The 23,228-nt window shown below is 42.4% G+C and overlaps 1 protein-coding gene across 1 annotated transcript; it reads right to left on the reverse strand.

Moving 5' to 3' along the window:
- Nucleotides 1-1,164: 1,164 nt before the first annotated feature.
- LOC144692308 (von Willebrand factor C domain-containing protein 2-like) lies at nucleotides 1,165-18,977 on the reverse strand. The gene is made up of 3 exons (XM_078560960.1): nucleotides 18,110-18,977; nucleotides 6,275-6,404; nucleotides 1,165-3,647 (listed from the first exon to the last, which is right to left on the reverse strand). The coding sequence occupies exons 1-3, from the start codon at nucleotides 18,428-18,430 to the stop codon at nucleotides 3,466-3,468; spliced, it is 633 nt and encodes a 210-aa protein (XP_078417086.1). The 5' UTR covers nucleotides 18,431-18,977; the 3' UTR covers nucleotides 1,165-3,465.
- Between the last annotated feature and the right edge of the window lie 4,251 nt (nucleotides 18,978-23,228).

A 23,228-nucleotide genomic window follows, 5' to 3' on the forward strand; every position in this document is an offset into this window, starting at 1 on the left:
ATAAAAGCATTTACTTTTAGACAACTAATTGGAGAATTCTGACAGGAAAAACAATATGCATAACTATATAAGCAACATAACATATAAGCAACAGTGTAAACATGCTAATTATTACATGGAACCAACCCTGTTCCTCTCACCAGCCTTATTCCAGGTTCAACCCAATGACTCCCTCAGCCTAGAACTATCTCCATTGGTGTCAGCTTGACACTCTTGCCTCTGAGTCATAAGGTTGCAGGTTCATACTCACTCCATGTACTTGAGTGAGAGATGTAGACTGACGCTTCAGTGCAGTACTGAGAAGTTATTAAATAGCAGCACTATCCACCTCTAAAAGTGGATGCAAACTATCCTGGTACTATTCACAAAAAAGCAGGGGACTTTTCTCATTGCCACGCCTAACATTTATCCTTCATCTAATAGTACCAAACAAAAAATAACTGGTTATCTCACTGTTCTTTGTAGGATTTTGCTGTGGGCAAATTGCTGCATTTCCCCACATAGCAACAGTGCCAATGTTTCATAATAATGAATTGGTTTATTAAGCACTTTTAGATATCCCAAGTTTGTGGCAGGTGCTCTATAAACACAAGTTCTTTCTCACTTTTCTTCCCAGGAATGCTTCTGCTTACTTCATGCCTCAGACTTTGATGCTCCCAGTTTCCAGGTAGTAAGAATCGGATTTCTCTTCATCCCTTCTTCAACTCATGGCATACACAATTCCTACCTTGTTCCTATTCCTATGTCAGCCTGCTCCTTGACTCCTGTTTCATTTCCCACTGGACTGTTCTACTTCACATTCACCCCATGCACTATTCCCTAGTTTATAGGGAATAGTGCTTCCTGACCCTGGATTACCACTGAGTAACTTCACAGTAAAGTCTTGCATATAGTCTGCATTACCTACAAAATGCACCCATAGTACTATATTATTGCAAATTTCTACTGGTTCAAATTCCCTAAGAACCTATTAATAAACACCAAACCCATATACATGTACTTTACCATCCAACCATATAGTTCATAAACTTTTACAGGAAGGATGTGATCACAGCAGAGAGGGTACAGAGGAGATTTATGAGGATGTTGCCAGGAATGGAGAATTTCAGCTTTGAGGAAATATTGGATAGGCTGGGGTTGTTTTCTTTGGAACAAAGGAGGCTGAGAGGATATTTAATTAAAGTGTATAAAGTTGTAAGGGGCCTAGCTGGAGTGGATAGGAAAGACCTATATCCATTAGCAGAGAAGTCACTAACCCAGAGCACAGATTTAATGTAATTGGTGGCAGGATTAGAGAGGAGTTGAGAAATGTTTTCATCCAGAGGGTGGCAGGGGTTTAGAACAGACTGTCTGAAAGGGTGATAGTGGCAGATACCCTCATCGCATTTAAAAAAATATTTGAATATGCACTTGAAGTGCTGTAACCTGCAGGGCTATTAAACAAAAACTAGAAAGTGGTATAAGGCTTGATAACACTTTTTTGGCTGGCACAGGCACGATAGGCCAAATTTTATTCTATTCATTAATGGGATGTGGGCTTCACTGGCTGGGCCAGCATTTATCACCCATCCCTAGTAGCCCTTGAGAAGGTGGTGGCGAGCTGCCTTCTTGAACCGCTGCAGTCCATGTGGCATGGGTACTCCCAGTGTGCTGTTAGGAAGGGAATTCCAGGATTTTGACCCAGCAACAGTGAAGGAATGGTGACATATTTCCAAGTCAGGGTGGTGAATGTCTTGGAAGGGAACTTCTAGATGGTGGTGTTCCCATCTATCTGCTGCCCTTATCCTTCTAGATGATAGTGATCATGGGTTTGGGAGGTGCTGTCGAAGGAGCCTTGGAGAATTCCTGCAGTGCATCTTGTAGATGGTACAATATGACACCTTTGTGCCATAAACCTTCTGTTTCTAAATGTTATCACTATGATGACTGTGATGGGTGATCTACTATGTTAATCAGTACTGGATGCCCATTGTTAATTCAGTAGTTGACTGAAAAGATGCACAGACCTCAATTAGTGCTAACTTTGACTTCAACTGAAATAACGATTGACAGGAGGAACTTTGCAATGGTCTCAAATCAGTAACTACACAGTTGCTGGAGCATAAGCCTCTTTTCAGTTTGGAATGAAAATCAGGTACTGTATAGATCACTCCCCTTCGTGAGTGAAACAAAAAGTGATCAATTTGAACACCAACCCATCATATCTGGATGAAACTCCAATCAATTTGGAATTTGTTATTTATCTAGGCAGGACTTTCAACTAAATATGTCAGAGGGGGTCATGGATCACAATCCCAAGTTATGTAAGGACAGACCAGGTTAGATGTTAAGAGGTAGTTCTTTTCCAATGGAATAGTGGGCTTTTCGAATCAGCTGCTGGCTTGTGCACTGATTTGTTGAATTCCTTCAAGCAAGAGCTGGACCTGTTTCTATCCAGAGAATACCTTGTACGCAAGGTAGTTACTGTATAACATTAATCAGGGCCAGATTGGTCTCCTCGACTAATTTTGATCATCTAAGGGGGACACAGAGAGAAACCTTCCAGATTTTTTTCCCCTAATTGGCTTAGATTTTTTTTTGCTTCTCCCAGGAGATTACATAACTTTTGGGTAAAATGGGGAGTGTATATATTGTGATGCGCTGGGCATCATAGTTCTGTGGAACAGGCTGTGTGGACCATTGGATCTTTTTCTGCCCATCATGGTTTGTATGCTCCTAAATTTTTCACTCTAAATACTGAAGCGAAATACTTGGCCACTGACAGGAAAAATGATTTTGGAGTTTAAAAAATAATTCCTTTGGCTTCAAAGTGACAACATATTTAACTGCAGATGCAAAGTTAATGCCTTCCTGGTTCCAGCTGTGGGCCTATTTTTTTCCCACCATGGCTGGATTATTGAGAAGGACCACCCTGCTGGAGGAATCAAATTGTCATTTGTTGGAGAAGGGGAAATTCCCATACAACTCTTGATGGCATTTAAGATACTAGTGGATCTCCCATTGCAATGCTTATGCAGAATAAGTTATGAATAGTCACAACCATCCCAACAGAATTTACTGCTCACATTCTTTCTAAGCAACAGAACATATGACCAATGAAATCCATTTATACAAACAGTGTGTTATTAACCTTACATTCAGTGGTAATTTATTTTTCTTCCTCCTGGTACCATCACCAGTGTAATGCACTGAGCAGTTCCTACTTTATGTAAATGTGCCATGTTATAAAAAGGAACCTTACCTGAAGACCATGAGGTCTAAGGAAATAGGGCACAATCTTTGGAACTATCATAAGGGGAAAGGTTATTATTGTACAAAGTTGTCTACCTCATTAAATTTCAGTTTACAACAATAGATTCATGGCTTTTTTTTTTAGCATCAGTGACTAAATATCCTGCCCAGCGGTATGCACCAGAGAACTGAGGAGATGCAGAAGTATCAACTTTGTCCACAATCTTGTGTTTATTAATTGTGATCATCATTTAAAATGCAATGAGGAACCATCACACACTTGGCTACACGATTGCCTTCCCAGTATCCAACGTCCTGACCATCATGGCAGTGGCAGTAGGTGCAGTTGTCAATCCACACAGTGGTCCCTCCTGGGATCACCTGACTTTGAGTGAAGTCGCTGTAACAATTTGGACCTTCAAAATTACACAGCGGGGGAAAAAAAAGTTCAAGTTACTCAGAGAAAAACAGAAAATGCTGGAAAAACTCAGCAGGTCTGATAGCGTCTGTGGAGGGAAAAACAGAGTCGACATTTCGAGTACAAATCTTAGTGTTTAATTCAAGTTACTAAGGTTTAATTTATAAATTGGAGATGGTTGGACAAAGTTATCAGGTTATAACTATTAAAGAATTCTATCAAAGCCACAAAAACACAAGAAGGAAACTGGAGGGAAATAAAAGAAAGATCAGTCAGCATCTGTGGACAGGTTAACATTTCGGGCAGGGCATTTTTTTGGCACTGAAAAATGAATGATAAGCAAGCATTTTAATAGAATCAGTAAGAAAAACAGGAGGTGAGGAAAAAATAGAAGAAGGTACTCCAAGCACAGAGAGCTGGTGAAATTTCTGTAAAGCCGGGGATTGTGAAGCAGGATTGCTTCAATCAGGCAATACAGAAAAGCATTAGAGGCATCAAAGAAAGAAAATAACTTATGAATAGATAAGGATAAGTTAACAGGTCAAAAAAAGGGAGAAATTGGACCCATAGCCTATCAAACAAGTCTGTAATTAAAGTAGATATTCTGGCAAGCTGTCAATTGCACCCCCCCACCGAAAAAAAAAACCAACAGCTCAACACCAAGGAGGCAGACCCATCTTTCTCTGCAACCCCCCACCACCACCCCCCCCCCCCACTCAATCACCCACCCCACCAGCACTGTCTTCTGGAAAATAGTCTCCATCCCAAGTGCCAACCCAACCTCTTCCACTGACCATTCACATCACCAGTATCCTCTGCTCTAGAGGAAAGGGGGCAATGTTTGACATTACTAAGTCTATGGCCTGAATCTTCCGAGTGGTGCATGAAGATTCTCCCAACCCGACTCTGCTGCGCACTTTTTCTGGTATCTTCTGATTCCGGCTGTCACAGAAATAGTCGGGTCGGGGGAGTAGTCCGGTCTAGATGGGGGGTAGTTAGATGGTCAAGGGGATAGTCGGTTGGTTGGGGGGGGGAAATCGGGTCTGGTTGGTGAGGTGGGGGGAATGTATTCAGGGTTTGGGGGGGGGGGGTGGGAGTTCAGTTGTGGAGTTACTCAAGTGTTAGACCAGGTTTTAAACTGTGTAACATTTCCTGGGTAACTATCAAGGCAAGTGCCTCAGATCTAGGCCTGGTTCCAACTCTAGCTCAGAGTCGAAGACATTCGCGCTGGTGTGGGAGTCATGAATTGATGGAGGATATGTAAACACTCTTAAAGGGTGGATAAGTTCTGTTTAAGTGTCATGATCTGAACTTATTAAATCCCCATTCCTTTAAATATGAAAAAAACAAGCTGCAGCTGTCAAGAGTAATAAAAACAAAAGCACTGCAGGAGTGCGCTGGTTGACAGGTTATTTGGTGTAGGTTAGAAAAAATAATTGCCATCTGTTCCTGCACTTTCATAGATTTCACTGTTGACATTTCCAAAGGGTTGTTATTGCAGTTCAGCCCATTATGAATGTTTGGCTGGTTTTCAAAATCCCCAAGACCACATCTCAGCGGGGGAGAGGTTTCAAATTTTGATTGACATTTTAAGAGGCTAATAAAGGATTAGCTGTTCATGATGTGGCTACTGAAAAGAAGTTTGTTTTGTAACAGATTGACCACTTCAGGGGATTTAAAATATTGAAAAGCTTTCATGAATGAGTTTATTTTTCAATATCAAGTCTGTATGAGTGAGAGAGCTCTTAGAAGTTTGTTTTTTCATCTCCACATGGTTTCCGAGGTCTACCCATAGTGAATACTGGGTGAGTGGAGATGAAGATGGCTTGGGGGGGTTGGGGAGAGGTGGGTAATGGGAGAGGGTTAGAGGGCACGACAGGCTTTTACAAAACTGAGCCGAAATCTCAGAGAAAAGGAACGGGCCTTCTAACCAGCCCACCTCAGCACTTGCCCGCCTCTGAACTGCCTTTGGGGGCATCAAGCCCAGCTTGATCACACCCACCACCGGGCCTGCAGGGGCTCTTCCAATGGAGATGGGTCTGCTGAGTCCAGAGATTTCCTGACTACAGCTTCTCGCCTCTGTGGCAAATGTCCGGCCCATAGAGATTAAGGTGGGAGGTGTGGTAGGGAAAGAGGATTTAAAGTGTCAGATCAAAGTCAGCTCAGGTTCACATTGTGGGTAAAATGGAAGTGTTAAAACGAAGTGTTTAACAAAGCAGATCCTAATCTGTGTTTGATCTCCCCAGGTTAAAGACGATGGCTTCATGAGCAGTACAGACAGTATACTGCATTTTACCTAAAGTTCTGTCAGATAGGAGGAACATTTTGTGTCCTGGACCATGGTGTGGGATCATGTCAATGGACAGGTGTTACATTGCCTGCAGTTGCACAGGACGATATCAGCCAAAGACAGCTGGAATTTGTGGTGAAAAGCAAACAATAAAGTCCTTCTAAAATGGTCTACTCTAGGATTGGAAGGGCCTTTCTCTCATATTAAGATATTTCTGCAGTATTGGGAATTGTTTTGAGTCATAACATAACTGCCACTTCAAATAGGAAAAGTAGGACAATTAAAATTATCAATGTCTACCCATTCTGTGATCTGCACCAATTTTAAAATCTTACCATCCTTGCACTCTGGGCAACACTTTCCTTTCTCATACACTGGATTAACACATGAGGGTGGAGCACAATCAGCGACTAGACAGCGTGCAATTCCATCCATATCACAGGTACATTGTTCACACTCTGATGGCTGAAATACAAACAGGAAATGATTTACTGGCACGAAGGCTGTGCAAGCAATTTCTCATAAAAGAATTAACGGCTTATAAGGGACACAGGAACAGAAGATGGCTAATCAGCCCCTCAATCCTGTTCTACCACTCAATTCAATCATAGCAGATTAGTATCTCAACTTCATATCAAACTCTGTCCTGAAAGTTTGAACTGACCCAGGATCCACAGACTTCTGGGAAATCAAAGCTCCAGATTTCCACCACCTTTTGTATAAATAGGTGCTTCCTGATTTCACTCTTCAATGGTTTAACTCCAATTTTAAGCCAGGAGTTCCTGCTGCTGCCCCAGCTTTTGTGTGGCATCCAGTAAGCCAAGTAAATGCAGCAATATCATGCTTCACAAGACTGAATGCAGGCCCTGTGGTGAGATCAGGGCCAGGCAAGTAATCTGATAATCAGACCTTTCAGGAGTAAAATTAAGAAATAATTCTACCGCAAAGGATGGTAGAAGTTTGGAACTATAAGACACTAGTTAGGCCTCACCTAGAGTACTGCATCCAGTTCTGGGCACCTTTTTTTTTACAAGGGATCACAATCTCAGGATAAGGGGTAGGCCATTTAGGGCTGAGATGAAGAGAAACTTCTTCACTCAGAGGGTGGTGAACCTGTGGAATACCACAGAGGGCTATGGAGTCCAAGTCACTGAATATATTTAAGAAGGAAATAGAAAGATTTCTAGACTCCAAAGGCGTCACGTGGTTTTGGGAGAGAGCGGGAGTATGGCTTGAGATAGAGGATCAGCCATGATCATATTGAATGGCGGAGCAGGCTCGAAGTGCTTAATGACCTACTCCTGCTTCTATTTTCTATGCTTCTAAGGCTGTGAAGGCATTGGAGAAGGTACAGAGGAGATTCACAAGAATGCTTCCAAGGACAAAGAACTGTAACTATTAGGATAGTTTGGAGAGGTTCAGACAGTTTTCCTTGGAGAAAAGAAGGCTGAGAGGAGACTTGATAGAGTAAGAGTCTTACGGTCAGTGAGGGGAAATTTTGGCCTGAGTGAGACAGAGACTGAGTGAGTATATTAGGGAATTTGGTTCAAAGTGGGAATTCAATTGGTAAATCTTTTTCAAGTTCAATTTTGGAGTAACAGTCAAATTCTGACCTGCTGAGTGGGGAGTTTGGTGAAGGGTGGGGAGGAGGTGCTGAGTGGGGAGTTTGGTGAAGGGTAGGGAGGAGGTGCTGAGTGGGGAGTTTGGTGAAGGGTAGGGAAGAGGTGCTGAGTGGGGAGTTGGGTGAAGGGTAGGGAGGAGGTGCTGAGTGGGGAGTTCGGTGAAGGGTAGGGAGGAGGTGCTGAGTGGGGAGTTCGGTGAAGGGTGGGGAGGAGGTACTGAGTGGGGAGGAGGTGCTGAGTGGGGAGTTTGGTGAAGGGTGGGGAGGAGGTGCTGAGTGGGGAGTTTGGTGAAGGGTAGGGAGGAGGTGCTGAGTGGGGAGTTTGGTGAAGGGTAGGGAGGAGGTGCTGAGTGCGGAGTTCGGTGAAGGGTAGGGAGGAGGTGCTGAGTGCGGAGTTCGGTGAAGGGTAGGGAGGAGGTGCTGAGTGGGGAGTTCAGTGAAGGGTGGGGAGGAGGTGCTGAGTGGGGAGTTTGGTGAAGGGTGGGGAGGAGATGCTGAGTGGGGAGTTTGGTGAAGGGTGGGGAGGAGGTGCTGAGTGGGGAGTTCAGTGAAGGGTAGGGAGGAGGTGCTGAGTGGGGAGGAGGTGCTGAGTGGGGAGTTCGGTGAAGGGTAGGGAGGAGGTGCTGAGTGCGGAGTTCGGTGAAGGGTAGGGAGGAGGTGCTGAGTGGGGAGTTCAGTGAAGGGTAGGGAGGAGGTGCTGAGTGGGGAGTTTGGTGAAGGGTAGGGAGGAGGTACTGAGTGGGGAGTTCGGTGAAGGGTGGAGAGGAGGTGCTTTTTTTTCTCCTTTTTTTTTACAATCTCCAGCGTTTGATTTCCACTTTGGTGCAGCAGAAGGAGCAGGTAAGCCAATAACTGGTAATATTGGTTTTATCAGTATGTGAGCACTGCATTATTCTATCAGTATTGTAAAATTTACTGGCAGTGCTGAAACCTATTGTGAGGTGTAGGCTTTATTAATTATAATTAATCAGCAATTATTAATTAACACAAATGGGAGATGGCAGGGCAGGTGATGTGAGTGATTGCAGGATTTGGGAGCTTCTGAATACCAGAGTGAACCAGGGCAAATACATCTCCAGAAAGTGCTTGTGGCTGCAGGAACTTCAACCCTAAGGTATTGAGCTGTAGGTTGAGCTGCAGACACTGCAGCATATCAAGGAGGGGGAAAGTTACCTGGACACTTTATTCCAGGAGGCAGTCACACCCCTTAGGATAGAGTCTTCTGATTTGGTCAGTGGTCAGGGACAGGAGGGTGTGACTGCAATAGAGGCAGGTAAGGGGACCAAGAGGGCAGGAGCATTGCCCAACCTTGCAATTGTCCGACAGATTAGAGGTTTTTTCAGCTTGTCTGGATGAGAGTGCGGCTGCAGGGTGGATGAGCTAACTGGCCATGGCACCATGGTACAGGAAACCATTCAAGCAGGGGGAGTTAAAAGGAATGTAGTGGTAGTAGGGAACAGTATAGTCAGAGGGATTGACACCATTCTCTGCAGCAAAGAGCATGAGTCCAGATGTCTGTGTTGCCTCCCAGTGCCAGGGTTCGGGACATCAGTTCGGGGCTGAGAGGAATTTGCAGTGGGAGGGGAGGACCAAGTCATCATGGTCCATGTTGGTACCAACAACATAGGCAGAACAAAGAAGGAAGTTCTGCATAGTCAGTATGAGGAGCTTGGCACCAAACTAAGAAGCAGAACCTCAAAGGTCATAATCTCTGGATTATTACCTGAGCCATGTGCAAATTGGAATAGGACAAATCAGATTAGGGGGATGAATGCGTGGGTCAAAGCTTGGTGTGGGAGAAGTGGGTTCCAGTTTGTGGGGCACTGGCACCAATACTGGGGAAAGTGGGATCTGTATCATTGGGATAGTCTACACCTGAACCATGCTGGGACCAGTGTTCTTGGGAACCGCATAATTAGGGCAGTAGAGAGGGTTGAAAACTAAGTAGTGGGAGCAAGGGTACAAATTTGGGAGATGTGATAAATCAAGGAGTAGAGACAAGGCAAAAGAGAAAGGTATTATTACAGGAAATGAAAAACAGACCATGACAGGAAGGGATAGAGAGTACAAATCTAATAGTAAATCAACAGATGAGACTAGAATAAAAGGATAAAACTAAAGCTCTGCATCTGAATGCACGAAGCATTCGAATCAAAACAGATGAACTGAGAAATCACATAGAAATAAATAAGTACGATTTGATTACAGAGACATGGCTGCAGGAGGACATGAATATTAAAAGGTACAGGACATTTAGGAAGGACAGGAATCAAGTAAAAGGTGGAGGGGTGGCTCTGTTAGTTAATGATGGTATTAGCACAATAGTGAGGAATGACCCAAGTTCAGGAAACCAGGATGTGGAAATAGTTTGGGTAGAGATGAGAAATGGTAAAGGCACGAAGTGACTTGTGAGAGTCATGTACAAGCCCCCTAATAGTAACCACATGGTAGGATGGAGCATAAAGGAAGAAATAATAGGAGCTTGTCAGAAAGGCACAGCGATAATCATGGGAGATTTTAATCTACATATAGACTGGAAAAGTCAGATGGGCAAAGGTAGCTTAGATGAGGAGTTCATAGAATTTTTTCCAGGATAGTTTCTTAGAACAGTATGTTCTGAAGCCAACCAGAGGGCAGGCTACACTAGACCTGGTATTGTGCAATGAGATGGGATTAATTAATGATGTGAAGGCATCCGTAGGCAGCAGCAACCAGAATATGATTGAATTTTACATTCAATTTGAGGGAGAGAGGAGTGGGTCCGAGGCTGTTTTTAAACTTAAATAAGGGCAATTATGAGGGCATGAAAGCAGAACTGGCTAGAGTGAATTGGCAAATTAGGTTAAGCGAATAGGTCAATAGAGGTGCAGTGACAAACATTTTAAGGGATACATCAGAATACATGAAACAGATACATTCCAACGAAGAAGGAAAAAGTCCAAGGGATGGACCCACCATCCATGGTTAACTAGAAAGGTTAAAGATAGTATCAAATTTAAAGAAAAAATATATAATTATGCAAAGATAGGTGGAAGGCCAGAAGATTGGACAGAATATAAGGAGCAGCAAAGGATGTCTAAAAGATTAATAAGGAAGAAAAAATTAGAGTATGAGAGAAAGATAGCCAAAAATATAAAAACAGATAGTAAGAGTTTCTATAAATATTTTTAAAAGAAACGAGTTAACAAAGTGGGTGTTGGTCCTATAGAAAGTGAGTCTGGAGAATTGATAATGGAAAACAAGGAAATGACATATGAATTGATCAGGTATTTTGCATCAGTCTTCATTATAGAGGATACAAGTAACATCCCAGAAGCAGCTATAAATCAGGAAATGGAAGGGAGGGAGGAACTCAGGAAAATTACAATCATCATAGAAGTGATACTGAGTAAACTGTGAGCTGACAAGTACCTGGGTCCTGATGGACTTCATCTAGGGTCTTAAAAGTGGCAAGTGAGATAGTTGATGCATTGGTTTTAATTTTCCGAAATTCCCTAGATTCAGGGAAGGTCCCATTAGATTGGAAGATAGCAAATGTAACACCATTATTCAAAAAGGGAGGGAGACAGAAAGCAGGAAACTACAAGCCAGCTTAACATCTGCCATAGGGAAAATGTTTGAAGCTATTATTAAAGAAGCTATAGCATGGCACTTGGATAAGTTCAAGTTAATCAGGCAGAGTCAACATGGTTTTGTGAAAGGGAGATCATATTTAACCCAACTTATTGGAGTGCTTTGAGGAAGTAACGTGCTGTGGATAAAGAGGAACCGGTGGATGTACTGTACTTAGATTTCCAGAAGGCATTTGATAAGGTGCCACATCAAAGGTTATTGCGGAAAATAGAAGCTCATGGTATAGGGGGTAACATATTAGCATGGATAGAAGATTGGATGGCTAACAGGAAACAGGGAGTAGGCATAAATGGGTCTTTTTCAGGTTGGTAAGATGTAATGAGTGGTGTGTCACAGGGATCGTGATAGGACCTCAACTGTTTACATTTATATAAATGACTTGGATGAAAGGATGGATGGGATGGTTGCCAAATTTGCTGATGACAAAAAGATAGATAGGAAAGTAAGTTGTGAAGAGGACATAAGGAAGCTACAAAAAGATATAGATAGGTTAAGTGAGTGGGCAAAGACCTGGCAAATGGAGTATAATGTGGGAAAATGTGAAATTGTCCATTTTGGCAGGAAGAATAAAAGAGAAGTATGTTATCTAAATGGTGAGAGATTGCAGAGCTCTGAGATCTGGGTGTCTTAGTGCATGAATTGCAAAAGGCTAGTATACAGCAAGTAATTAGGAAAGCTAATGGTATGCTATAATTTATTGCGAGGGAAATTAAATACAAAAGTAGGCAGATTATGCTTCACTTATACAAAGCACTAGTGAGACCACATTTGGAATACTGTGTACAGTATTGGTCACCTTATTTAAGGAAGGATGTAAATGCATTGGAAGCAGTTCAGAGAAAATTTACCAGACTAATACCTGGAATGGGCAAGTTGTCCTATGAGGAAAGATTGGACAGGTTAGGCTTGTATCCACTGGAGCTTAGAGTAAGGGGCGATTTGATTGCAACATATAAGATCCTGAAGGGTCTTGACAGGGTGGATGTGGAGAGGATGTTTCCTCTTGTGAGCGAATCTAGAACTAGAGGTCACTGTTTAAAAATAAGGGATCGTTCATTTACCACGGAGATGAGGCGAAATTTTTCTCTGAGGGTCGTGAGTCTTTGGAGCTCTCTTCTTGAAGAGGCAGTGGAAGCAGAGTCTTTGAATATTTTTAAGGTAGAGGTGGATAGATTCTTAGTAACCAAGGGGGTGATAGGTTATTGAGGGCAGGTGGGATGCAGATTTGAGGTTACTATCAGATCAGCCATGATCTTATTAAATGGCGCAGCAGGTTCGAGTGGCCAAATGACCTACTCCTGCTCCTTGTTTGAATGTTTGTATTCAAGATCCTGAGGTGTATGGATAGGGTAAATAGTGAGAAACTGTTCCCGCTCGATAGCATCAAGAATTAGAGGGCACAGATTCAAAATAATTGGCAAAAGGAGTAAATGTGAAGAAAAGGTTTTTCAAACTTCTAGAATGAACTTCCTGAAAGGGTGGTGAAGGTTTTATTGAGGTATTCAAAAGGGAATTGGACTGCTATTCAAAAAGAGAGGGTGTGCAAGGTTACAGGGATAAAAAGCTTTTTCAGAGAGCCAGTGCAGACTCGATGGGCCGAATGGCCTCCTTCTGCACTGTAGAGATTCTGTGATTCTCTCTTCTGTAAATGCCAACTGATGCTCAGCAGATTGTTAATTTTGAATCTGGGGCTGATATTTTTGTTAACCAAGGGCATTAAGGGAAAAGGGGCAAAGGTTGGTATATGGAGTTAGATTGCAGATCAGCCATGATCTCACTGAATAGTGGAACAGGATCGAGGGGATGAATGGCATACTCCTGTTCCTATATTCATCACCCACCCCTGCTACTGGCCATTCCCAGCTGCCAAAGATTTTTCCTGCACTGAGCCAGGAGCCATTTTCTCGTTATATAATTGGCAAATGCAGTACAAGTGTGTCAACACTTTGAACAATTAATGGCACATTTCCAGTCCAGTGTTGCTACCTCATAGGGCCCTACATTGTTGCTGTGCATAAATAGGCTGCCATTTTAACTTAGCCAATGCATTTACATTTGAAGTTACAAAACAGGTGCTATATAAGTTGAATTAATTTATCTTTTTGATGCCTCTCAGTCTTCCCCCGAATTATGCTTCAACAACTTGCAGGACCTTTAAGGTAATGAAATGTCCCAAGACGCTGCACAGGAGCATTAACTTGACATTGAGAATCCCCTCCATCATGTTGTGTGGCACTACCACGGTGCTAAATGGGATAAATTTCAAACAGATCTAGCAACTCAAAACTGGGCATCCATGAGGTGCTGTGGGCCATCAGCAGCAGCAGAATTGTATTCAACCACAATCTGTAACCACATAGCCCAGCATATCCCCCGCACTACCATGACCATCAAACTGTGGGATCAACCCTGGTTGAATGAAGAGTACAGGCCAGCATGCCAGAAGCAGCACCAAGCATACCTAAAAATGAGGTGTCAACCTGGTGAAGCTACAACACAGGACTACTTGCATGCCAAACAGTGGAAGCAACATTCTATAGACAAAGCTAAGCGATCCCACCACCAACTGGTCAGATTTAAGTTCTGCACTCCTGCCACACCCAGTCATGTATGGTGATGGACAATTAAATAACTCACTGCGGGAGGAGGGTCAATGATGGGGGAGCCCAACATATCAGTGCAACCATCTTCAGCCAGAAGGACTGATGATCCACCTTGGCCTGCTCCTGAGGTTCCCAGCATCACAGATGCCAGTCTTCTGCCAATTTGATCAAGTGACGGTTGAAGACATTGGATACAGCAAAAGCAACGGGCCCTCAAAACATTACAACAATAGTGCTGAAGACTTGTGCTCCAGAACTAGCCATGCTCCCCGCCAAGCTGTTTGAGTACAGCTATAACACTGGCAATGCAGAAAATTGCCCAGTTATGTCCTGTCCACAAATGTAGGACAAATCCAACCCAGCCAATTACCACCCCATCAGTGTACCCTCAATTATCAGCAGCATTATCAAGTTACACTTATAACCTGCTCACTGATGCTCAGTTTGGGTTCCGCCAGGGCTACTCTGCTACGTAACCTCATTACAGCCTAGGTCCAAACAAGGACAAAAGAGCTGAACTTGAGAGGTGAATGGTGTAGGTACAACATTGCCCTTGACTTCAAGGCACCATTTGACAGAGAGTGGCATCAAGAAGCCCTAACAAAACTGGATTAAATGGGAATCAGGGGTAAACTGGTTGGAGTCATACCTAGCACAAAGGATTATGGTTGTGGTTGGTGAAGGTCAGTCATCTCAGCTCCAGGACATCACTGCAGGCGTTTCTCAGGGTAGTGTCCTAGGCCCAACCATCTTCAGTTGCTTCATCAATGACCTTCTTTCCATCATAAGGTCAGAAGTGGGGATGTTCGCTGATGATTGCACAATGTTCAGCATCATTCTTGACTCCTCAGACACTGAAGTAGCCTGTGCCCATATGCAGCAAGACGTGGACAATATTCAGGCTTGGGCTGATAAGTTGCAGGTAACATTCATGCCACACAAGTGCCAGGCACTAGCTATCTCTAACAAGAATGAATCTAACCATCTCCCTTTGACATTCAATGACATTACCATTGCTGAATCCCACATTGTCAACATCCTGGGGGTTAGCATTGGCCAGAAACTGAACTGGACCAGCCATATAATTACTGTGGGTACAAGAGCAGGTCAGAGGCTGGGAATTCTGCGGTGAGTAACTCATCTCCTGACTCCCCAAAGCCTGTCCACCAGCTACAAGGCCCAAGGCAGCAGTGTGATGGAATACTCCCTTGCCTGGATGAGTGCAGCTCCAAAAATACAAGAGGCTCAACATCATCCAGGACAAAGCAGCCAGCTTGATTGGCACACCATCCACCACCTTAAAGATTCACTCCCTCCACCACTGACACACGGTGGGAGCAGTATGCACTGCAGCAGCTCACCAAGGCTCCTTCGACAGTGTCCAAACCTGTGATCTCTACCACCTAGAAGGACAAGGCAGCAGATGAATTGGAACACCACCTGCAAGTTCCCCTCCAAGTCACACACATTCCTGACTTGGAAATATATTGCTGTTCCTTCACTGTCACTGGGCCAAAATCCTGGAAATCCCTCCCCAACAGCACTGTGGGTGTACCTACACACGGACTGCAGTGGTTCAAGACGGCAGCTCAGCACCATCTTCTCAAGGGCAAATAGGGATGGGCAATAAATGCTGGCCCAGCCTGTGAAGCCCAAATGACATGAAAGAATAAATTTTTAAAATTCAACACTGAACCACATAGGGAGATAAGGACAGCTGACTATAACCTTGACCAAAGAGGTGGGTTTTAAGGGGCTATCTTAAGGGATTTGAAAGTAATGATAATTTTTAAATTGTTGTGTTTTCAGACTGGGAGCCGATGTAGGTCAGCAAGTAAAAGGGCAATGGGTGAACGCAACTTAGTGTGAGTTGTGATACAACAGCAGAGTGCTGGACAAACTCAAGTTTATGTAGGGTAGAGGATGAGTGGCCAGCAAGGATAGCAATTGTAACAGTCAAGCCTAGTGGTAACAAAGCCATGAATGAGGAATTCAGTAGCAGATGAGTGGAGTTAGGTGATGTTACAGAGGTGGAAGTAGGTCGCTTTTGGTGACTGAGCGGAATGGGGTTGGTAGCTCAGCTCAGGATCAAATAGGATGCAAGGGTTACAAACAATTTTCTGGACAGGACAGTGATCAGGGAGAGGGATGGTGTCAGTGGCTGGGACCAAAGACAATGGTTTTGGTTTTCTCAGTATCTTGTTGGAGAAAATGTCTGCTCATTCAGTACAATATTGGATTAGTCTGTGAAAATATTTTGTGTAGATTTCCCTCTACTATGACATCCTGAGCCGAAACAGTCCACTGATGTTGCCAGAGTAATACTTCACAATATTTAAGGCAAAATTGTATGCAAACTGTCTGCTCTCAGCCAACCACTGTACAATAGAACACAATAGACAGGGGCTGTGGCATCTAAGTACATGTACCTCCACTTGGATTATTTGCCAATTTAGGTTGTTGCCTTTCAATACATCAATGGAACATTCCTGCAAGTACTTCTCTTTTATTTATAGATACCTAATATAGTAGTACCCTTTCATAATGCAGTTTTTGAAGTCATACAAAATATTATGAATGGAAGCTCCATAATATTTGCCAAAAATGTGAATCATTCTAATGAAAACTTAGGAAAATAAGTGACTTGGAGTGGCTACAATGGTAGCAATAGACCAGTAAACTTACCTTAACGCACAGACAGGTCCCTGACGCCCATGTGGAAGACGCATCTTGCTGCTGGTAACTACTTTTATGTGTTTGGCAAGGTCTTGAGTATGGGTCTGAATCCCAATTAAAAACTTCAGATATGCCCAATGTTGACTCGGAAGGGGGAGTGTAGTCGGTGCCAAGGCTTCTGGAGGCCAAAGACAATGGATTTGATCTTTCCAATGATTAGTGGAAAAAATTACTGCTCGTCCAAGATTGGACGTGAGGGGCAGTGGAGGGGTCAAGAAGCATGGTGGAGAGACAGCTGGATCTCAACAGCACACATGTGGAAATTGATTCCATGTCTGCGCAAGATGTCACCATTGGGTAACATGTAGGCGAAGAAAGAGGATGGATTCTTGAGGGTCTCCCAACGGGGCAGTGCATGGGTGGGAAGAGAAGCCATCACTATAAATATCTGGCTGTGATGGGATAAGTACGAGTTGGACAAAGCAAATGTAGTGCCATTGAGCTGTACAATGGAAGAGGACGGCGTGATTAGCTGCGCCAGAGTTAGGACACGTGATGGTCATAGTTACCAGAAAGTATCATTCATGACTTTAGTTAGAGCCATTTTGGTGTTGTGGGAGGGATAGATGTCTGACTGGGGACATTCAAACAGAGTGCAAGATAGATAGTCACGAATATAGATGACAACATCTAGAAGGAATTTGGTGAGGAAAGGGAATTGGACAGTTAGTCAGTGCAGAGCGGGGTTAAGAGTGAGACATTCCAAAGCATTTCAAAGACAACGATTACTTTTGAAGTGATGCCAATGGTGTTGTGTCAAATTGCTTCTAGCTGCAAAGCCTGGGTTTCTGATACCCTTTAAGTCTGAACACAAAACAATAAATGTCACTATTCTTTCAGAGAATGCACTTACTTTAATAATGGTGCACGGTTATCTATACAGCTCTGATTCATAATCTTCTGTAGTAGGCATTAACAGAAGCAGGTTTTTTTAAATGTTTGTGGACTGTTTTTTGGAACAGAATACAGGTAAATCTTAAAGTGTCAGCATACAAGGGATTAAAATGATTGCTCACCAATACAAACTTACAGAATGAAAGACAAAAGGATAACGGGAATAAAAACAGAGAAAGAGCATTTATGGATGAGAGGGAAAGGCCCAAAACAGATAAGTAGGGAGAAAGCAAGAAACCAAGACCGTGACGCAAACAAAGGGCTGTGAGAGTTTAGGAAATACAGAAAGACCAGACATGAATATAAACACTGCTTGGAGCAGTGGGACGAAAATAGAATGGAACAGAGACAGTGTCACTTCGAAAGAAGGGAGCAGAGAGGGGTTAAAAAATGAGCGGAAAATGGAATGAGTGTATGAAAAAAGTGGAAAGAGAAAAAAAAATGAAACATTAGGAAGTGGTGGACAGAAAGGGCAGTCAGAAAACAAGAGAGACCGACAAAAATGAGCTTTGTGACCCTTGAGGGGTTGCAGTTGATTTAATGGTGATTAAATGTCCATGTGTTTCCCCACTCCACCCCTCCTAAACACTTATTTCTTAGCTGCCGTTCGTTACCCACCCACAGCAAACCCCCCCTCCCTCCCTCCGAACGTTGATGTTGCCACTTTGACGGTGTGCGTTTACCTGGAATTGCTGTCCCAGCTCATAGACATCTCCCCGGTACTCGCAGCCGATCTTCTCGCAGCGAGGGCAGCAGTCACTCGGGTAGTGGCTGACATGGATGCAGGCTGGCGGGAGATGCACACATTCGGTGCGGGCGCACACGGCGCCGTCCGCGGTGCACTCGCACTGTGTGCAGTGATCCGACTCCAGCAAGTACCACTCACCCACATAATACACGCTGCCGTTCGCCTCGCAAGTGCTGGGCACCGAAAATGCCAGGCTCTCCCTCCCCAACAGTGCCAAGAGCAGGGAGAGAAGCAGCCGGTTCGCCTGCACTGGCATGATGATCTGTGTTTAGCTGCGACCCGGCTGTTGAAATAATGACTGATAATTGTATTTAAAACCTGGCTCAAAGGCACCTTCCAGCAACCCAAATCCCCCGCGAACGCCGCTGTATCGATCGTGTCTTTGCTCCACAGTCGATGTCTTGTCTCTTTTTTTCCAGACCTTTCGCTGCAGCGGTTTGTGGCTCCAAAATGTTCCTGGTTTTTTTTTTAAATCAGCATGTGTCCAAGACTTACATACACAATTTAAAAGAAAACCTTTGTTGAAAGAACACCGAGTTTAATTTGACACTCCTCTGTGGATTTGAGGAGAGGGATAAATTGAAGTACCAGAAATGTGCAGGTTTTGCTGAACTTTTTAGTTCCCAGCTGCTAGCAAAATGCCAAAGTCCTAATATTGCACCTACCCCCCCTCCTCCGTCCCTCAAATTAATGTATTTTTTCAGGAAATGTAAACTCCTCTCCCTCTAGTGATAGATTTAATTGCTCCTTTTCAAACAGGGAGATTCTGTGCCCAAATATGTAAAATTGCTGAATTGTTGATTTTCCAACTAGATCTTGTCTCATTGCAGCTACCTTTAATCCCTGGAGTCGCCCTCGACACACACGTGATCGGGCCAACAAAAAGTATGGATTAAGGTAGTCCACTGATGGGACTAAATCGCAGATGGAATCTGATAGGTGCAATGGAGCATTTCAAAACTCACGTCAGCCAATATTAGTTTGTTATTTCATCCAAAATTGACACTGCGCTCATCATGCATATTATAATAACCTATTATTCAGTACCCTGAGTGTATCGTGTGCGAGCTGGATGCATGGGTTGTCAGTCTCAAACATTTATTGAACAGGAGTGTTTTTTTTAAACAGGAGAAGCAGTGACGAATCATGAAGCACCTCATGATCTATGTTGAAAACTTGAATATCATTGCACTTGTTGTGATGGCCATTTTGAAATGTTTTGTAATGTTCTTTCAGATATTTTATGAATAAAGTATATTTTTCCAAAAAAATGAAGTAAATTTCTTTTCCTGCTGTTTTTACAGATTTTGCTGTGTGCCCGCAGAAGGCTACAGCTTTATTCCTTGAATTTTTATTGGGATGAATTTTCATGTTTTTTTTTCTTTGGAGTTCATTCTAAATTGATTTTCCTCCATATTTTACGAGGGAGTATGTGGTCCCAAAGCAACTTTTGTTAAGCAGTGTTGAACAATTATAGTTAAATCATGTACAGCCAGGCATTAATTGCTTCCTAGAATAAAACTAGTTAACTAATATCAATTATTTACAAGTCTAGCCCATTTATCACTGACAATTGAATATGTATCTGTTTACCCTGTATTACCCAGACATTACACCAGAAATGCTCATGTCTAATTGTGCTCCAAATAAGGCAACAATTATGCAAACAATCGGGCAGCCACAACTTAATTTACTGTATGAATCCAAGTACCACCAGATTTACAAGTCTTTCTTTCACAAGTATTTAACCCTGTCTGTCCTTTTCTATAAAGCTCAACTCACTGTCAACATAGGCAATCATCTTTTATAACTATATCATGTGAAGCACTATTGATAAAATTGTGTGGTGTCCTTTTGTGGAATTTGGCAGTGAATTTGGAAAATTGCTGATTCCTATACATCATGGTTCTACTTGACCATATAATAATGGAAGCCATCATTCCCGGTGTGTCTTATGTACATAATTGGCCAACATAACATTGCTGTGCAGTGCTAAGCTACAAACTTGTACCTATAATTTCCCGTGTAGCACAATTCCAACCACATTGTGCCTTCAAGAGGCACAGCAGTGATCTGACGGTTCCCATTGAGGCAGAAGGGGGAGTTCAAACATACTGAACTGTTTCTCCAGACAGAGCTGTACTAAGCACAGTTTTGAAAAGTGAGTTCCAATATCAGATGGGGTGAACTGGGGCTTCATAACTATGTGCAGTTTACATGAATTCTTGTGTTAATCTGCTTTTGCATTATATGGATACTTGAAAGTCAGAAAGTGTTTTCTTTGAAAATACGGAACACATTCCATTCATTGTTTTTATATGTGGAAAAGAATGGATGTGGGAACATATGTGGATGTGGGAACATGTGTGCATACGGAAGTTTATATTTGATGATTTTTAAAGGGTGCTATAGAGTTTATTCCATAATGGGATTTCCAGCTGATGAACATAAGAAATAGGAGCAGGAAAAGACCATAGAGCCTTTGGAGCCTGTTCCACAAGGCTGTCACCAATCAGAACAAGTATTTTGATATAATTAAATTCAATATCCTATACATATAAGGCACTGAATAATTAAATGTCACACTGAAAACAAATCATATATCCCACAGCTGATGCTTCTTCTAGAAAGTCAATAAATGAACAGCCAGATGTACACTGCAGTGATTTTATTGTATAAATGAACAGAAAATTGAGACTGCTGAGAAGCCAGAAATAAAAATAGGAAACACAGCAAACAGTTATACCCAGGAATTTCTTGTTTGGTGTCATAGCTAATAGAAATGGTTGCACTTGAGATGCCCTTAATTACTTACCTATCAGAACACAAGGCAAACTGTAACTGAAGGAAATAACACCAGTTTTTACCCTAACAGTTGTCAGTATTTTTTGATCTGAGTGAATAACAGCACTTGCACAGTTTGCTTCTGATACCTTGATATGAGTTGTGTGAAATCATATCAGGTTAGTTATAACATCATGCACTATTAAGGTTCATTTACTACTTTGTGGTATGGAATGCCACCAAACGACAGATCCAATATTTCAAAAGGCACCTGAGAAATTTCCACTCAACAGTCAACTTAATAAATGAATTTGTGGCAAGTATCCACTTTAACATTGAGGCCACCTACTTCCTCTGTTTCAGGTGTTGCCTGAGGGTTGAATGTTGGTCTGGACATTGGGAGAACTTTCCTGCTCTTCAAAAATTCCACAGGGAACTTTATGTCCTCTCGAAAGGGCAGACAGCATTTTAGTTTGACCTCTCATTTGAAAGAAGCATCTTCAACAGCAAAACACTCCCTCAGTAGTGCGCTGGAGTATGTGCTCAAATATCTGAAGTGGTAACATGAAAGCACATCTCTGTCACTCAGAGGCAAGAGTGCCTCTGCGGATTATCTGCCCATTTATCTCATTGCTGTTTGAGGGACCTGTCCAAATTGGCTACCACATTCTCCATATTACCAGATGAAAATTCCAACGACAGTGAGGGCAGAGTAGAAGTGCAAGAGTGACAGCATTAGGCCTCTTCATTTAGCTGATGGCATGGTGGCTCTGAGATATCTCAAATCCCAGGCACCAGGATTTATTTTTAAGTGTAGAATTTGAAATTAGCTGTTCTGTTGAAGGGTCATGAGGACTCGAAACGTCAACTGTGTTCTCCTCCGCCGATGCTGCCAGACCTGCTGAGTTTTTCCAGGTATTTCTGTTTCTGTTTTTGTTTTGAAATTAGTGGTGTTAGTTAAGCTTGTATTGGACATTGATCAGGCCATGTTTCGAGTATTCTGCACTGTTCTGGTCTCCATACTATAAGAGTGCTACAAATGGGCCACAGTTGACGCTGCTTAAACGTCAGTCCCAATTGCCGTTTCATGTCTGCACTGTCTGAACTAAACTGGTCCTTCATATCTATTCACATCATGTTGGGTATTACAGACATCATAAGGACCTTGTCATTGATTTCTCATTTTCCTTTTTTTAATGCCAAGAAATTCAAATTTCCCTCGTTTATCCGCATAAATTATCTGGTACTAGGAATGAATCTCATGGTATTCTCACATTTCTCCAGAATATAAAAACTGAATGGTTAATTCAAGGTCAGGCCTGTCCAACGTACTGCAGAGTTTCAGCAGGACAATCACAGACTAGTGTTCTGCTGATTGATAATATCGGTTAGCATTTTATCAGCTTCCTTTTTGCTGTTTGGCACTCAGTGGAATGCTACATCTTGAGTCCAATATCACTTTCAAATGTTTTTCAGCTTCTTTTCTAGCCAGTTCAACACTTGCACTGAATGAGTTTGTTTTACATTCTTTCTCTCAATTTAACTGTTTTGAATTTCATCTGCTACAGTTTTGCCAACTTCCAAATTTAATCCATAGTATCAGACAAATGAGTGAACTTGTTTCTAACTTGCTACAAAAATATACAATGAATAAAAAGCTCCCCCTCACTTCCAACTATGTTTATGTGTTTTATTTTCAAATTAAGCTAGGCTGAATGTTATATATTTTAAATAGAACTTTGTTGCTTCATTTTCAAAGCAATGTTTTTGGACTGGGTTTAATAAATATGCAATGCTGTCTGGTGTTTGCAATTAGTTTCAAAGGAAAGCAGCCTGCCTCTATTGATGTGATTTCCTGTAAACAAAACCTAATCAGATCAAGCTCGTCTAGTTACTGCTGCCGGTTGTTGAAATGGTAATATATGTGAAATAGTAATTTTGCAACCAGTTGTCAGATATTGGCTCAACCTTGAAAGAGATGTTATGCTAGATGAGATTTCCAAAAAAAAATTGTTTCAGATTTTACTTAGCAAACATGTCTGCAGACAATGATGGAGCTGCTACCATCGATTCAAATGGAAAAAATTATTAATAATTATGATTATTAGCCCATTAAGAATCAGAGGCTTCTTCAAAGGAACTGGCCAATGTGAACAGTCTTTAGTGATTTGACTTGATTGACAGCTCTGTGCTTCAAGCATTCTAAGACTGGAATCTATTTTGCAGACTGTTGGCTCTTTTCTTAATTGCAGTTCCCTTGGTTGACCTGA

The sequence above is a fragment of the Cetorhinus maximus genome, chromosome 17 (genome assembly GCF_964194155.1).
Source record: "Cetorhinus maximus chromosome 17, sCetMax3.hap1.1, whole genome shotgun sequence".
NCBI classification, from domain to species: Eukaryota; Metazoa; Chordata; class Chondrichthyes; order Lamniformes; family Cetorhinidae; genus Cetorhinus; species Cetorhinus maximus.

Excerpts from the sequence above, each read along its gene's own strand:
- LOC144692308 (XM_078560960.1), bottom strand. The coding sequence starts at position 18,430 with ATGCCAGTGCAGGCGAACCGGCTGCTTCTCTCCCTGCTCTTGGCACTG. Across the intron at positions 6,405-18,109 it reads AGCTGGGACAGCAATTCCAG|CCATCAGAGTGTGAACAATG; the intron begins GTAAACGCACAC and ends TTTGTATTTCAG. Across the intron at positions 3,648-6,274 it reads TTGCCCAGAGTGCAAGGATG|GTCCAAATTGTTACAGCGAC; the intron begins GTAAGATTTTAA and ends GTAATTTTGAAG.